The sequence below is a fragment of the Myodes glareolus genome, chromosome 5 (assembly GCF_982192425.1).
Source record: "Myodes glareolus chromosome 5, mMyoGla1.1, whole genome shotgun sequence".
NCBI classification, from domain to species: domain Eukaryota; kingdom Metazoa; phylum Chordata; class Mammalia; order Rodentia; family Cricetidae; genus Myodes; species Myodes glareolus.
In genome coordinates, this window is record NC_142030.1 from 26,039,272 (window position 1) to 26,057,167 (window position 17,896).

The window sequence follows — 17,896 nt, forward strand, 5'->3', positions numbered from 1 at the left end:
AGAAGATACTTCCCTTACTGTCTTCATTTTTGAAGCTTGTGTTTTGTTCTGTCCATGCTGTCAATCCTGAGGACATGGTAAGAATTCTTTGACTGCACATTGCATTCCACCCTGACCAGAGAGAAGTGCATTCTTCCTTCAGCTGGCAGCCCTGTCCTCCTTAGCATGAAATCAGAGCTTGTGCGAGTCTTCTTCATTCTGCTCAAAATACTTGACACAGCTTTAACAGAACCACCAAACCCGGCTAATCCAAATCACTTTGCAAACTCTTGTTTTTATTTGGATTAAAAAGCTTTGATGAACAAACATATGATACATACATGGTATAGAACCAGTTACCACTTAAACTTCAGATAATGATATAGTACAGAAAACAGAATAAACCAATTTTTAATCATGTCTGGAAATGAACATTCAAGCTGAAAGTTGTGACATCAATCTGAGGATTTTACACAAGTACTCCTCCCCCATCCCAGTTCAGAAGGGGAAGGCAGGTGTTGTAAAACCAAGGTCTTTGAAATCAGTTGGCTGACATTTTAAACCTACAGACCCCCCAACTCAATATAAACAATATTCTTCATAGGAACTTACATTTTGAAAACAAGTATTTCTTAAGCCATATTTCTACATTTCTTAAGTCATGAGAAAGTGTATTGTTTACTTGTACTGCATTAAGTCAGGGCTTTTTCTTTTTTGAAGGTGGCTGACCTCAAATCTTATATTTTAAGTAATAACTGGTATTCTCCAGAAGCATGATTCTAAAATAAATATCTTAAATGGTTTTAATTAATTAACTAATTAATTGTTTTTTAAACTTCATCAGGGCCTGCCTTAGTTGACACCCTGTGCTGGATTTGTACTGCCTAAGGGAACCTGGGCTGGCTCTTGGTTCCTACAGCACCAATGCACTGGGAAGGAGCCAGGAGGGAGTGCTCTGGCTGCTAGTGCCTCTGGTTTCTGACAGGGGAGGGTTTTTAGAGGCTCCCCAGGGAGCCTCATCTAAACCTTTAAAAAGGGAAATAATATGAATGTATGAAATAAATAAATAATTTAACCAAAATTAAGTTTCTGGTTCTTTGGTGTAATTCAAGGATACCTAAAAAGAAAAGAATCTGATCATTACGTAGTCCATGATGAGTCAATGGTCCAAATAACCAGGAATCAAAGATTTATTTAATTCAGTTTAGCAATAAAGTACTGGCATAATCTGTCAGTACTTTTTTAGAATTTAAAATTCTTTAAAATATTCGATGAAAATTGAGATCCAGTGGTTGACTATTGGTATTAAGTTACAAGGGTTCCTGTCTTTAAAGTAGGTACCAGGGACTTCTTTCCATTATATACTCTCATGATTTATTAAGCATGGCAATTAAACATGAGTACTGATTCGTTGCATTTAAAGGAAAAGACTGTCTTAACAATCATTCTCAGTGGAGAGTGGAAGCATCCACACAACACAAACATCCTATTAGAATAAAGCAGGTTTAAAAAAACAGACCACCATGTGAAATGCTGTCACCTGAACATTGTACACTACCTCAAAATGTTTATTCTAGGGCCGTGTTAGAAAGACAGGGCGCTGTGGCTGCTGAGTGTTACAGCATCCGCCTTTAATCTCAGCATCTGGGAAGAAGAGGCAGGCAGACTGAGTTTGGGGCTACTCTAGTCTACACAGTCAGTTCTACTCCAGACAAGAACAGAAAGACAGACAAGGTCACCAAGTCCAAGTGTTTGGGTCTGTAATAGTCTTTTTTTTTGTGAATATTTTCTTAAAGTATAATTTCCTTTTCCTGTAATCCAAAGGACAAGCTGAATTTCAAAACATTTTAGAAAGTATCATTTCTGGTTGAAATTTCCAACCCTCAAACAAACAAACAAAACACCACAACCAGTAACAAGGAGATAAAGAATCCACAGCATCTGCATATGTAGGCAATCTACCCTTGCACAATTATGTGCAAGACAAAGCTGGTGTCCATTTACACTCTTTCTTAGACTAGGTATTATATTTAAAATAAACCACCTCCATGCATACTTCAGTACTTTCTTCAATGTTCTCAAGGTAACAGATGTAGTTTCAAATCATGTAACATGAAGGCATAAACTGAATCATAAACAGATCAAAAGTACTCTTGAACTTACCTTCCAAAACTAAACAACTCAGATCTGAGCACATGTTCTGCAAAGTCACTGACGATACAGGTCTAACTTAGCACAATTACTTTTTCTTCAGTTACACTAGTTGTGGGTGGGTACAGAGCACTGACTTTAGATTTCTATGGTAAGCTTCTGTGTTAATAACAGCAAATATGTTGAGTCTGTCACATATCTACAGTCTAAACAATCTCACAAAGCACTTAGCCTGTAAGAAAACTTGCAGATATTTAGGCATGTGAAACATACATATACACTCCCTAAGATGTAAACTAGGACCAACTTCACATTTCATTGTCAATTTAAACTAATTGTAAACTTTTTTAATTGTTTTTTCTTATATGTATGTGTATATAATATATATATTTATAAAAAAGAAAACCAAAACCCCAAGCCAAGCCAAAACCTTTGATGATTTAAGTCCCTTAAAAAGTAAAGATAAAACTATGACTATATATAACCAATTATGAAACTGGCTTTAAACAAAGGAAACGTATGCAAAAAAAAATCTTTGTGTATTTGATAGTCAACTTAATATAACAAAACCAAATTGAAATAGCTTATTAAAAGTGTCCTTATATAAAAATGACCTTGTGATGTACAGTAAAATGCAATAAAAATTATCATCCTTTGTTCCTCCCTCCCACCCCCAGTAACTAAAATGGCTACCATTCCACAACTCTTTGCTTCTATAGAAGAAACACAGTGATGTGATTAAACATTTTCTAGGTTGTATGCTTGTCGAATGTTGAGAGTGTCTCGAAGCATCAAATCCCGGAGGCGCCAAAGGGCATCTGCCATGGTTGTGTGTGCCCCTTTGCTTTTGAGCCAGTGAGAAGGCAGGCGGCTCTCCTGTTCTTTTGATAAATGGACATCCCGTCTTCGAGCTGAAAATTTGAAGTATAAACAGACATTAGAATTTTAAGATGATAAAATGACCCCCAGTTTTAAGGGTTGGCGTATTTACTAAAACAGTATTTATTAAAACCATTGATATTTTATTGTCAGTACCCCTGATATTAACAATTATTTCAATGTTATAAAAGGGAAAACATAACCTAATACTCTTTTTTTTTTTTTTTTTTTTTTGATTTTTGAGACAGGGTTTCTCTGTAGTTTTTGGTGCCTGTCCTGGAACTAGCTCTTGTAGACCAGGCTGGCCTCGAACTCACAGAGATCTGCCTGCCTCCCGAGTGCTGGGATTAAAGGTGTGCGCCACCACCGCCCGGCCTCCTAATACTCTTAAGAGATAACATTTCCTAGCTGGATTTAGAAATGAATAAGGAAGCTAGGCATGATGGTGCATGCCTTTAACCCCAGCACTCAGGAGGCATAGGCTGGTGGATCTGAGTTCAAAGCTAATCTGGTCTAGCCAGGGCTACACAGAGAAACCCTGTCCTGGAAAAAAAAAAATAATTAAGGAGCCAGTGGTGGTGGTGCACACCTTTAATCCCAGCACTGAGGAGGCAGGGGCAGTCGGATCTCTGGTCTACAGACCAAGTTCCAGGATAGCAAGAGTTCCAGAGAAACCCTGTCTCGAGAAACAAAACAAACAAAAAAGGAATAAGGGGCTGGTTCAGTTGCTAAGAGCATTTGCTGCTCTCGCAGAGGGCTGGGGTTCAGGTCCCAGCATGTACAGGGCCACTCACAACTCCATAACTACAGTCCAGGTGATCTGATGTTTTCTTCTGGCCTCTGAGGACACCAGGCATGCATGTGTTGCGTATGTAAACATGCAGGCAAACACCCATAAAATCTGGAAAGAAATGAATAAGAGCTGGGCATGGCAGTATGCACCTGTAATCCCAGCTCGGAGGAGGCCTGCCATTTCAAGGAAAGCCTTGGGATACATATAAGAGTCAGTTCTGTCTCAAATATCAAACCAAACCGCAACAAAAATCAAAAATCCAACCAGGATCAGGGAGATGGTTTGGTGCATAGAAGTGCTCACTGCATAAATCTGGCTATAATCAGGAGTCTATCCCTCATCACACACAGAAGGGCAGATGTGCTGGGTATAACCAGGGGTCTATCTCTCATCGCACACAGAAGGGCAAATGTGCTGGGTATCAGGTATCCTGAAAATTTTTTTTATATTTATTTTTATTTATTTATTATGTATACAATATTCTGTCTGTGTGTATGCCTGCAGGCCAGAAGAGGGCACCAGACCCCATTTCAGATGGTTGTGAGCCACTATGTGGTTTCCGGGAATTGAACTCAGGACCTTTGGAAGAGCAGGCAATGCTCTTAACCTCTGAGCCATCTCTCCAGCCCTATCCTGAAAATTTTAAGGAAAGATGGGAGTTAGATGAGAAATACCCAGAGGTTCAAGGGGTACTTAGCCTAGAGTCAGCAGTGCAGCAACATAAACAAGAGAGACCCTGTTATCAATAAGGTATAAGAACCAACTCCTGAAAGTTGTCTTTTGTCCTCCATGTAGCCAAAGAACATGCACAAAGACACACAAGTTTATTCTTTAAGATGAATAAGCAGAAGCTTCCAAATTCCTTTCCAGGAACTAGGTAGCACTATTTCACTGTATACTGCAGATACATTGTTCGCTGAACTAAATGAATTACTTGGTAGACTAAAAAAATATGCTTTCTATTTTTTTCTTTTTAAAATCTGACATGTATTCTAATGCTCAAATATCTGGGGAAAAAAGTCAATGTATTTGAGAAGATGAACTTGAATGTATTTGAACAGCTGAACCTTGATTTTTAGACCCATTTTCACTGGGTTAAAGAGCCTAATCTATTCTATGAAATATATAATTTATTTTACTGGTATAAGAAAAGGGGGAGCCGGGGCTGGAGAGATGGCTCAGTGGTTAAAAGCATTGCCTGCTCTTCCAAAGGTCCTGAGTTCAATTCCCGGCAACCACATAGGGGCTCACAACCATCTATAATGAAGTCTGGTGCCCTCTTCTGGCCTTCAGGCATACACACAGACAGAATATTGTATACATAATAAAATAAATATTTAAAAAAAAAAAAAAGAAAAGGGGGAGCCGAGCGGTTGTGGCGCACACCTTTAATCCCAGCACTTGGGAGGTAGGCAGAGGCAGGTGGATCTGTGTGAGTTTGAGGCCAGCCTGGTCTACAAGAGCTAATTCCAGGACAGGCTCCAAAGCTACAGAGAAACCCTGTCTTGGAAAACAAAAACAAAAAACAAAAACCACACAAAAAACAAAACAAAAACAAAACAAGAAAAGGGGAAAAATATAGAGTCAGTACAAATGAGAAAACTGGGAGGAAATATGCATTTCATCAAGGCTCTCCTTACCTGCCAGAGTTTGGTCCCACTTGCTAATGCTGTTGGATTCAGCACTGAGTCCTTCAATATATTTCAAGTAGGCCTCTGAGTGGAGAAGTCTTTGGGTCTTTGGTGGGGGAGCCACAAACATGGGTGTTGTTGGCTGCTGTATGACAGGGGGACCAGCTGGATGAGGACCAGGATATGGAGGTGGTGCCTGCTGCCCTGTAGGCCCCAAAACTCCTACCTGAAACAGCATGAGAGTAAGGCAAAAAGATAGTCTGCATATGTTCTGAGAAGACAATGGCTAAAAACCTTGAGTCCAAGGAAAATCAAACTAGGAAGCTCACCTGTTGTCCATACGGACTTCCACCTGGTGCTGGAGTCCCTACCATGGGGGCTACTCCTTGGTTCATCACACCTATAATTCAGAATGCAATGGCACAATTAGAGGGCTCCAGGTTTCACTGACTGAAAATATGTCTGACAAGAGCTGATACCATTTATAATGTATGTACCTTTGCCCTTGAGTGTGGATAGGAACCTTAAATACCCCAAACACAATCTAATTAGGAAATCTATATTCTTTTGTTTCTGGTTAATTAAAGTACAGTAATAGTACATTTTGTCAGAGGTACATTAATTATCCCAGGCTTAGAATGTTTTGAACCCTGGGTGAGAAACAGTCAGAATACACTTCTGTTTTCAAGGCACTTTTCTGACCATATCGTCTTGTGCAATTGGAGCCTGTGGAACCCGGCTCAGCAGTAACCATTGCGCTGGGGCAGGAAACAAAGGCTGAGGAAGAGCAGTTACCTGAGCCTTGTGGAAGCTGGAGGCACTACCTTAATGTTCCTTTGCAGGCCACCAGCTGGTTCTACCTCAGGCACTAATATTGGCAGAGGGAAGACATTTCAGTGGATGATGTGGAAGCAGGGTAGCCTTGTTGCCATCACCTTGGATTCCAAATGACAAAGGAATAGAAAAAGACTTCATGGCCCTATTCTCTCTGGGAATCATTGGGTAAACGTCCGCTGGTAAATGTTCTTGAGCAACTATTGTCTCACAGGCCCTCGTTGATAGCAATGGGCTGCCCTAAATTTAGTTTTTAAGGCCATTTTTATCTCAGGTCTATCTGTTTGCTATTTTAACAAAACAGAAATAACCAAGGGACTCAGTTTATCAAAACTAACAAGCCATAACCAAACAATCTACAGCTGTTCCTTAAGGCATAAGTCCTGTCAGTGAGATGTAGAGGAACCAGGAGGAACTAGCTTCCTAGTCTTCTGCTCCTCTGGTGAAAATGCTGGTGCTTATGTTAGCTCACACCTGTGACTCTAGACCTGGGAAGCTGAAGCAGGAAAACTGCAGTGAGTCTGAGGCCGCCTGGGTTATACAGAAACTATGCGCATCTCCCAAAGCTAGCGTTCTGACAGGCAGAAAATTGGTCACTTGAAGGTTCAGAGTTTTTAAGTGTCACTTCCAGGATGTACAAGGCATTTTCTTTGTTGAAACAGAGAAGAAAAAGAGTGAAACAAGTTTCTGTTTAAAAAGGAGGAATACGTCAAGTCCTTGTAAGTATAACCCAATCACCGTGACAGCTGTGTCCTGGTGATTTACCAACTGCACAAAGTAGTAATGGCAGGTAAGCTGCTGCTTCAGCAACACATTAGTAAACCACAGTTCTGGCTCCCTTCAGGTCACTCTTCTACCTTAGACTCTACAGACTTGGAGGCTCCCCAAACTGACTGTTATCACAGATTTGTAGGACAGCAGAAGCAAATCAGCAACCCTCTGAACTTCCTGTTAACAAGTACCATTACTGGGGTGGTCATTGTGAACGTGAGCTGAGACAAAAGATAGACAGACCTCTTGAAGCTCAAAGTCAGATCAGCTGTGCATGGGCATACAAAGAGCTCTGTCTCCCTGACTATTATCAGGCATGCTGTGCTTTCTTTCAATGCAGTTTGGATTCTGTAGGCAAAAGAAGCAAGGATAACAATGCCCCACACCCACCAAAACACAGCTGCTATATTGGGGTGTGTACTTGCCTCAAACAGGACTTCTATCAAGTGCTATATACATTTAAAAGGTGCCAACTCCAATAAGGTTTTACTGACTGACTCAAAGAAACCTTGTGCCAAGGTATGAGGGTGTAGATTTAGGACCAAATTCATTAGCCATGTAAGAAAAATTACTTTCTGATTGACTCCTGGTGCCACGGCATCTCACATGAGTCACCACATCCAGAATGGAGTACAAATACCACAAATATTCCTTCCTTTGGGAACATTTAAAGAAAAGCTTTGGTGGAGTTATGGCCATTCTTGAAGGAACAGAGAATGTGGCTGAAATGCAGGAGTGGAATGCATGCATGTCGTCCCTTCACTTGGGATGGCAAGGAAGAATAATCTCGAGTTCCAGGCCAGCCTTGACTACATAGCCAGACCCTATCCCCCCCCCGCAAAAAAAAACACCCAAAAACCAAACCAAAAAAACAGAAGTATGGTGGAATTAGCATTTGTTTCCCCTACACACTGGTAGGTTCACCTCTGAAATATTATTTGAAACCATGTAGATAGAACCTTATGGGCAGTGGGTCAAGCATAATGCAAGTAAACCTGACAGGCCCCAATCCACATTTCACCTGGGTTTTGGCTCTCTAAGATGACATTTCAGTAATGGAGCAATTGCTGCTCCAAGTCATTTAAAAGTCACATTTTCCCTAACTAGATTATAGCCAAAAGTAAGTTCTTTTACATATGATGGAAGTAAAACAATATAGTAGTTTCTGAGCTCCATTTATATATTTCTCCATAAGACAACTTCTGGGTTCTGCTGGCAAGCAATTATGTCCATAGCTAACAAGGTGTTATTTAAAGTGTTGTGTCATGCTTGTTAGGGAACTCAAGACTAAATCAATACAAACTCCTTCCCTTCCTACATTCTGTTACTAAGTAAAGAATTTCTGAAGAGCTTCAGTATGCTATTCTGTGATCACCTTAAAAGGGCTGTGGAGGAGGAAGAGATGGTACAGGTGAGGGACTCTACAAAGAAGACCCTGTGAGATAAGAATTTCAGCAGATGAAGAAATGCACTTGGAGTAAAAAGTAATTTTATATATCACTCTGGACTGGCAATTCATTGATGAGAGGTTGTGCCCCTCAAAGCTTTTCAAACATGTATCTGATAATGAACCATGCCTCCTGCTCCTTGATCTATACAGGTCTGACCTCTGTAACGCATCCTGTGCTGCTGCCAGATACACAAGGGCACAGGTAGTAGTAGGTCACCTGCTCAAATGTAGGATGGGCCCTACTGCTGACAGCTCTGGGATTCTTAGTGAGGGAAGCCTGGCCACCATGGGCAGCAAGTGCCCCCTGGAAGAAGTGGCTGAGGGAGGAAAAAGAATATTAAAAAATGAGATTAATGAGTGAATGAGGATGATGTTCTTACCGGGTGGTGGGATGCCTGGGAGGCCAGGCACACCTGGCGGAAGATGGTGAGGTGGAGGCCCCCCAGGGTGAAGTGGCTGCATGCTGCCCATGCTAACAAGGCCATCAACTGGGCCCTGCAAAGGTGGAAGGCCTGGCGGATAGCCACCCATCATGCCTTGAAGGACACAACAAATTTCAGACATGCATCATTAACATGCAACATGAGCTAAGTAATAACAACCCCCTCCATGCACTACCAATGAATAAAGCACCCTTAGTACTGCATGATATCACAGCAATTAGTGCAATTATTTTGTTGCAATAATGAACAAAATAAAGTTACAAATATGAAACCCAACATTTTTGGATGAATTAGTACTTAGTAAATTATTGTTTATAATTATTCTCAATAAGCTAAACATAATGTTTTCATTTAATAATAAAGAGGAGTTCTAGTAACAGCTTTCCCAAGATCAGAACTATTGCAAGCTGTTCAAACAGTGACCAGCTGTGCCACCTGCAACACCGAGTGATCAGTACATACCCCATTACTCCACTCTGCCCGCACTCACATCCCTATCGTGGGTGCACATGAAGGGAAATCAGAATGGAGGGAAATGAGGTGCACAGTCCTGATCACAAGGCATGGTTCTCCAGTTTGGGAGCAAAAAAGTTTCAAGACTTCTTCATATACTCCTCCCTTCTATCTCCACCACTGCTGTTAAGAATGGATTATGTTAAGGTTTGAGCTGGAGAACAACTTCTAACATCCATCACAATGAATAATATTTCATCTTTAGATTTCAGAATATGTTAAGAAGAAATCTAAACCTTCTCAAGCAAACTAAAGTCCAGGTTGCTTAGAAACTGACACACAGCAGGCCTGAGGGGACAGCTGGGGAGTCTGGCTCTGCTGACAGGAAGAAAGGTCAGCTGTTATCACTGTCTCCAGACTCACAAATCTCCTCATGTAAACCTTCAGTTGATAGGGGTTTTAACTGAGGTATAGAATTCCTAAGAACAGAGGCTTTTGTTCCTTTATTTTCCAAGCATACCGTCATATAACAAAACATCTGCTAGCCAGGAAAGTGTTACAACAAACAAGTATTTTGGAAATAAGAAAATTATTTCGGTAAGGACACACCAATCAATCAATCAATAAATGAATGAATAAATAAATAAGCAAACAAACTACCTACGACTCTCCTGAAATTGTAAGAGTCTCAATTGATGTAAAGCTCCCCCTGGAGTACAGTCACTTTTAGGCAGTTTCTTGCATAGGGCAAAGGCATAGCACCAAAATCCTCTTCGAAGAGAATTTCAGTTTTACTTTGAAGCGGTATTAGAAACTATTTATTTGTACAAGTTTAGTCTTTTAAAGGTATGGCATACTGAAAACCCTAAAACTGACTCACCTTGCCTCCTTAGTCATATCTAAACTGGCTAGAGAAACTTATAATTATATCAAACAAATTTGATATATTTCTATACATGAAATAGCATGCATTTCAGTTTTGAAGAGTTCAAGGTTAAAAACGACTTTGAGCCGATACCATCATCTTAAACATAATGAGATCCAATGTTGCCAAACTGCCCTTTCAACACACCACCAGGTACAGCTTTGAAGGATAAGTAGGTGAGAAATTGAACAATGTTAGGAGGCTTTGCTTTCAATTACAAAAGCCCATCTGAACGCAGCTGCCATAGGCTGTGGTTGGAGATTAAGTTATTAAGAACTGAAAGACACAACACTTGTCTTCATTAAACTGTACTTTGGTATTTATTATCCCAGTCACATGTGTTCAAATGAGCTTCAATGCTTGTAAGCAAAGCTGGTCTCAGACAACAAGAAGGCTAAGACTCAGGCCCTAAGCAACCTATATTCCATGGAAAAATCACTCTCTTAGCTGCAAAGCTCTCACTGTGGACAAAGGCTCTTTATTGTACAGATTCTGTCCTTTACTCCTGTGGCCCAGAAGCCTGGGCAGCACACCTTCAGTAACAGGGCAGTGGTCTTTTAGAGGGACCATCTTCCTCAACCACAGAGCTATGTGATGCTATTCCCCAACAGGGAGCTAAAATGCTGCAGCTGCTAATTTTTGTTTCTTTTTAGCTATTTGTATTCATTTTGTTAATATGTTCCTGGGTTTTGTCGTCAAGGACATAGTGCCACAGATTTATACATCAAATAGAACAAAAGAGGATGTCAATGAGGGAATCCTAACTTCCAAAGTCCCCGTGATCAAGACCTGATTTCTGAAAACCTCTGGAACCCCATTAACCAAAATGGGCCATGGAATAGAGCAGGCGATTATGAGATTTGTTAGATCAACATCAGTCACACTGAAAGCACTGACAGCCATGATTCAGACGTGCTTTGGTGAGTGCAACTGCTGAGTTCAGCGACAGTGCATCTGAGAACTTGCCATCACAAAAGTTAGGAGCAACAATGGAAAAGTTATCCTATGCACGCTTCCTCTAAAAGCAAAAACAAAAAAGGCAAAAAACGAAAACGGCAAGAACAAAAAACAGCAAAAACAAAAACAGTATCCCAACAAAGCTGCCTTGAACAACACTGTCTTGGACTCCGTGCAAAAGATGTCAGACTATTGTTTAAGAGGAAATACAGGTGGCATGTACAGAGCTCACCAGACATGAAGAAGTAACAAAGGAAGGCCTGAGAGGTGGTCTGCAGGCTTTTTGTGGAGACATGTCAGACAAGATTTCAATTCAACAGTAGTCAAATTTGCTATGGCTACCAGAACCAGAGACAACACACACAAGCAAACCACATTCATCATTTTCTTTTTTTTCCCCCTATTCTTTCTTTTGCCTTATTGTCTTTATTTAAATATGTGACTGGGATACTAACAGAAAATGCAGTTTAATGTAATTAAATAGAAAAGCATTACAGAGTGGGCACAATGAATTGAATGAGGACTTCCCCCCCTACTTAGCAGTCATGCACATTGGTGACCAAGAAAGGATTTAATAATTCATTGTCAAAAATCCTTTTAAGTGGTCAGTCTTTTAAGGATGGCTGCAGCAGAATAAGGCAAACTGAACTGGCATGAGACAGAACATCAACACCACCTAAAGACTGCTTTTATGTTTTCCTTGGAGTTCTTCAGAACAGAACTCAAGGTCTGTTTATATTTCCTGCTGGAATGCTCTGTCAAGAGCAGCCTGCGGTAAGAACATTGCCAGACCATGCCTACAGCAAGGGAAGAGCTGCTACCTACCAATTGCCAGGGCTGGGCCCATGGCCCACTTTGGGATAGAGAAGAGGCATTGCCTGTATGGGAAAAGCAATACAGGACAACATGGATGACTTGAAACTTTTAATCTGTCATGAGAAAAGGCTACAGACTGTGGCCTACTCCTTTTGGAGAAAAAAAAAATGAAGGAATTTCTTAAAGTGGAAAAAAATGGTCTTAGCTCCTGTTTTTACCTGCAACAGGTGTCAACTGCTGATTGAGCATCCCCATTGGTGTTGGTGGTGGCACCACCCCCATGAGAGCCCCCACAGGGGTGCCTGCTCGGGGAGAAGCACTCGGCTGCTGTTGCTGTGCTGCTCGCTCTCTCTCCTGCTGCTCAGCAACTTTAGCTGCCCGCTCTGTAAAGGCATTTCAGATTTTCAATTCTGTTTTTAACCCAGGAATTCAAAATACCATCCATTGCATTCAACAGGACTAGTAAAAACACAGGCAACAGTTCTGTCTCAATGGAAGGAACGGTAGATGACTAGTCTCAACACAGGAGTCGGGCCGACTTCACTTGATAACCTAGAATTCAGCTTTCCTATCCCATCTTGAGAACTGGTCTGCAAAGATTTCAAGAGTGTTAAGACTGAACACACATTCAGAAAGCACAGGTTTTATCGAAACACATCGCCAGCGTAACCACCGTGGGTAATCTCACGAGGCACTCTGAAGATGAGAAGCGCTATATTATTCTAGTATTAATAGCATTACAGATTATAATTTCAACATGAAGCAATTCCATGGCCCATTATAATTTTTGGCACAATTGTACTTACTCTAATTTCCTGATTCCTTGTATCCAATTTTACTAAAATTTGAGGACTCATCATTAATATCACAAGTTTAGCAGCTGAAGAAAATTAACTCTGTAAGGGAAAAGTAGCTTACTCCCTCTAGTTTAGGATCTTAGGAAACGTGAACAGCCAGTTTCTACACTCTAATGAGGCAAAGGAAGAGGTCATGATTAACAGACTCCAAGGGAGGAAATACATGATTAGCTAGACTACAGTCATCAGAAGCTGGGTACTAATACATACATGTATGTAGCAATGGACAAAATTCTCAAAGAACCAGGTTCCCTTAAGCTGAGTTCAAAACTGATCATAAATTACCCTAAATCAGCAAGAATTCCAGCATCTGCACTTAGTGTACCTGAAATGCAAGAGGAGCACATATTTTTGGGACCTCTGGGCTTTTAGCCAATAGATCCTCATTTCCTTGAGCTACTCTGCACCTCTAGAGCCAGAACCTTCAACAGTCACACTTCTAGCAAGCCAGACCTTCTTTGAGGGCATATTCCCAAAGTTCCCACCACACAGGGTTTATTTAGCTAAGTAGGAAGTCCTCCCCACTCTTCAGATGTGCAAACAGAAGCTGGGATACAGGCAGTGACTTGTCCAAGAATACAGGAGAATCAGCAACTTATGGCCCTGACACCTGGTGTCACATTTCAACTTTCACAGTTAACTCTCCAACATGGAATTCAAAAGACTACAGCTATCTGGGGAAAACAGCTTGAGGTCGTGCGGCTTTAAAGAGACTCAAGAACCAACAGCTCCACTCCTTTATGGAAGGATGTGAGAAACGTGCAAGTCAAAGGTCTCCAAGGCTGCGATGGAGCCGGTGTGGACACCTGTCGTCACTCACTAGCACTATCCACTCTAACATCCTGTCACCTGAGCACAGGAAGTGTGAGGGCCAAACCCACCCTAACAGCCTATTTTCCCAAGGTAGGAGTTAAAAAAAACAAACAAACAACTATTGATTGGTGATCTAGATGCACCAATATTGAATCCAAACTGACATAAATGAAACAGTAAACTGGAAGGGAAAAAGAAAAATTGAGAAAAATTGAAGTTGCAAAAACAGAAAAGCTCAGGCGTGTGGATCAAATATTAGTTCTTCCTGATAGAAGCTGAACTGGGAGGCTCTGTAAGTCAGAATTACTAAAACTATGCCAGCCAAACTCCCAACTTTGGGTTTTGAATTTAGTGGACAGAGAAACCCAAAGTTCAGAGTTTGAATTTCAGGTTACTGAACCATACAACTCCTGTCTCACTAGGTCCTTCCTAATTCCAGACACCCCACTGCATGAGAGAATTTCTCAACTATCATTTATTCTTCCCTTGGCCGGGTTCCAGCTTTTCTTCCTTCACATTATCTGTCAATCCCTTTCTCCCATCCATACCACCAATAACTATCCACACAATACTAGCTGTCTGCCTTGAAACAGGCTTTACACTATATTAGCCTAATTTCTTAGACAGCAGTCCTCCAACTAGGTGGTATATTTGGTTGTAACTTGCAGTAAGCCCTGAAATGTCAAAGCGTTCCAGAGTTATAGGTTCTTATGGGATTGACTTAGAGTTTCTCGAAGAATGCTCCACAAATTAACTTTCCAGGGTATTCCTAGATACCACATAAATACCTGGTCACACTTCAGAAGATGGATGACAAATAATAAAAAGGTTCTTTACTATTGGTCTAGGAGACTAACTCAGGACTATGCCTAGAGTTTGGAATGCTTCTGAAACAGGTTTTGCCACAAAATATTTTTTGGCAGAGCATCTTTCAGGGTTAGGCTTCACCAGAAGATCCGTAAGGAAGACTGTCAGATAATTTTATAAGAATAAATAGTAATAGGAATATAACTTTTTTACAAAAGAGTTATTTTTGAGATTTCATAAACTTCAGTAAAAGCAGCCTTCATAATGTATGCTTGCTGGAAAATAAGGGATCTGGACTTAGTCAAGAAGTGTACTGACCACTATGGGGAAGGAGACTCTATTGGAACATTATCTACATACAATATTTAAAATGAAAAAACTACAACTCAAAGGTTAAAAGGCCTGCCTAATGTATTTATTTCTCTCATTCATTAAAGTCATATGCAATATTAACTAGAACAACAAAAGATCCAAACCACCACAAATCTCTTAAGAATTTATGGCTATGAACCACCAAATATTTGAGTAATAATAGTTCATGGCTCAAAGTGATCTAATTACAGAGTAAGGGGGAAATGAAGACAGCTGAGCTTTGTCAAAGGCATCCAAGTGTCTTAGTATTAGGTATGAACATAGACACAGCACCGGCACACCAAGTCTGAGCCTAGAGTTTAACTTACAGCTTTTGGCTGTTAAAAGACATAACAGAAGACACCTATTTTAAAAGGCCACTTGAAAGTGAATTTTAATCAAAATTCAAGTTAACATTATTGAACAATCACTCCTCTGCTCAATGTGTGTGCCTACAGGGATAAATGAAATAAAATCATGCAATTTTTAATAGCATTTTTTTTTTTTTGAGAAATTTGTGGGAACACCACCACCAGCATCTGAGGCCAAGTCAGAGGCAACACTTCGTGTACTGGCATCTACTGCCGGTGTACTTCTGTCAGCTGGAACAGTTCAAAACACCAAATTCATGTGCATGTGGTAAGGACAAGAGAGTAAAACCTGTCTATGCATGTGCATTCCTGGAAACACTCCTTTCTTCTTAGAAAGTGGGGACAGTTGTGCCTGGTCTCTATTTACCTTCATATTCTGCTTTCTTGGCTGTCTCAAGGTTTCTCCACTCTGTCCCCACCAGTCTGCTGAGCTCCCCAAAAGAGTAGTCTGGGTGCTGGGCTTTAATCACAGCTCTCATTTCACTGCTGAACAGAATGTAGCCACTCATGTTGATTTTCCGTTTAGAACCTTCCTTCTTTGCACTGCCTTTGGCAGACTTTGGGGTAGACTGTAAGACAGAAAGCTTACATAGGATATCAGAAGATTGCACTAGGTTAGCTATATAGTTTCTGAAAGTCAGACACATATGGTTCAATAATAAATGTTTTGTAGACATACTCAGTTTGTAGCTCACATTTTCTTGGTCAAAATATACTGCTTCCTTGCCTTGTACAAAAATAAGTGAAAATTTCATTAAATTCCATGACTGCTATCTACAATGGTGACCTCACAATTAAGTCTTGAGAAAATTCTGAATGAGGAAAATAAATACAATAGGAATCACCTCAACCATAAGAAGGGGAAATTAAAAGACACAAGTATCCAGGTATGGCACAATACATCTTATAATCTCATTACTTAGGAGATGGAAATGGAGGCAGAAGGATCACATGTATGGCCACTGAAAATTAAGGGAGTTAAGAGCATAATACCATTCTTTATTTCTTTTCTTCACTACAAGGCAAGAAGCCTTCAATCAAACTGCTATTAAACCATCTCTATGAAATTTAAAAGAGTAATTATTATTGGCTTGATGATGTGATATGTATTTTGTCAATTAAAAATTAATCAGTAAATAAACAAAGGCTCTGACAAGCAAATAAAACACCATCATTAAAATTAATAAATAAAACAAAAACAAAACAAAAAACCACTATTATTCCTTTTTGCAGATTTCTAGGCAAAAGGTCACATATTAAAAGTGTGTGGTAGTGGACGACTATACTTCCAGTGCTTGGGAAATGGAGGCAAGAAAAGGAAGAGTTCAAGCACACCTTGAATATACAAGTCTGAGGCCAGCCTAGGTTACTGACATCATCTCAAATAAAACAAATGCTGGATACACAGAGGCTGTAAGGACTGAACCTGCTGCACACCAGAACTGAGAACAAGGCAAGTAATGGGCATGTCACCTTACCTGCGGGGGTGTGTAGGGCATGAGGTCCAGCTCACTGGCCAGGGGAGTCTGAAGCTGAGGTAGAGATGGAGGTTCAATGACCTCACTATCCTCTTCTCCCATCTCCTCAATATCATCATCTCCACCTTCTAAGTCAGCAAACTTAGCTTCTAGCAATTGTATCTTCTTTTCCAACAAAGGTGAGGGTTCTTTCTGAGGAATGATTGGTTTTCTGAAAACAGCATCAAAAATAAATAAATGATTATGTAAGTAGATAAGTGAGTAAGTTGCTGATCATGTCCAGGTTGTCAGAGAGCCGATTTGAACATCTACAAATGACATTTTACAACCTTCCACAGTCACTCTAAGCCTTAGAGACTAAGGGCAACAAAGTAGTTTAAATGGGTATTTGTGATGTCACTTCTACTTAGAAATAATTCTGAAGAATACTCACAGAGCACAGGTCAGGTCAAATGGACTATATGTTAAAAGGGAATTGTTATAACCTATGGAAATGAGCAATGCCCCCAAAGAGAGGCTGCCAACCAGAACCAAGTGTTTCTGTCTTCTTTATACAGTCGCTCATGTCTTAGCCAAGGTACTATTAGAAGAACTGTCCATTTTTTAATTGAATATTTTCCTTCTCTCTCTGCAACTAAGTCTCACTTTGTAGCCCAGGCTGATTCAAACTTATACAATCCTCCTGTCTCAGCCTCCCAAGTATGGGAATTACCACATTTCACTAAATTAATATTTTCAATTGGAATTATGTAATGATAGTTCAAGACCTAATAATAACTTAAAACATTGGGCTACACTATTTTGATAAGTTAGCCCAAGTGTCTTTTCTCCCTTAATTTTAGAAGTTTTACCTGAAGTAGTAAATTTCATCATCTACAACTTTAGCAGAGAGCGAAAATCTCTTCAACCCCTTGAATTTCTTCATCTGCTTGTCACTCTCATTATAGCGGCTCTCACAAAGCAGAATGTCATTTTCTGGTATTTCAGTTGGCCTGCAGGAGAGGAAGTCCTTGAATGACAACACAGCACATTTTCCTGAAAGAGTAAATTAGAGATGGATTGAATGAGTAGGCATTATCATGGTTAACAGGCTAGGCTGGCCAGCTAGTGAGCCCCGGGCCATCTCCGCCTTTCCTG

At 40.4% G+C, this 17,896-nt stretch overlaps 1 protein-coding gene across 42 annotated transcripts in view; it reads right to left on the reverse strand.

The window, feature by feature from the left end:
* Nucleotides 1-254: 254 nt before the first annotated feature.
* Pbrm1 (polybromo 1) overlaps nucleotides 255-17,896 on the reverse strand; it is a 109,755-nt gene continuing 92,113 nt past the window's right edge. For 16 of the 42 annotated variants that reach the window (XM_085687736.2, XM_085687740.2, XM_048420924.3 and 13 more), the window contains 8 exons: nucleotides 17,611-17,794; nucleotides 16,760-16,970; nucleotides 15,649-15,865; nucleotides 12,301-12,465; nucleotides 8,869-9,024; nucleotides 5,763-5,833; nucleotides 5,443-5,659; nucleotides 255-3,041 (listed from right to left, as the gene is read on the reverse strand). In XM_085687736.2, coding sequence (XP_085543862.1) covers nucleotides 2,869-3,041; nucleotides 5,443-5,659; nucleotides 5,763-5,833; nucleotides 8,869-9,024; nucleotides 12,301-12,465; nucleotides 15,649-15,865; nucleotides 16,760-16,970; nucleotides 17,611-17,794 — 1,394 coding nt within the window. In that variant the 3' untranslated portion in view covers nucleotides 255-2,868. The remainder of the gene's footprint in view (nucleotides 3,042-5,442; nucleotides 5,660-5,762; nucleotides 5,834-8,868; nucleotides 9,025-12,300; nucleotides 12,466-15,648; nucleotides 15,866-16,759; nucleotides 16,971-17,610; nucleotides 17,795-17,896) is intronic. The other 26 variants (XM_048420950.3, XM_048420948.3, XM_048420945.3 and 23 more) reach the window with 5 other exon arrangements.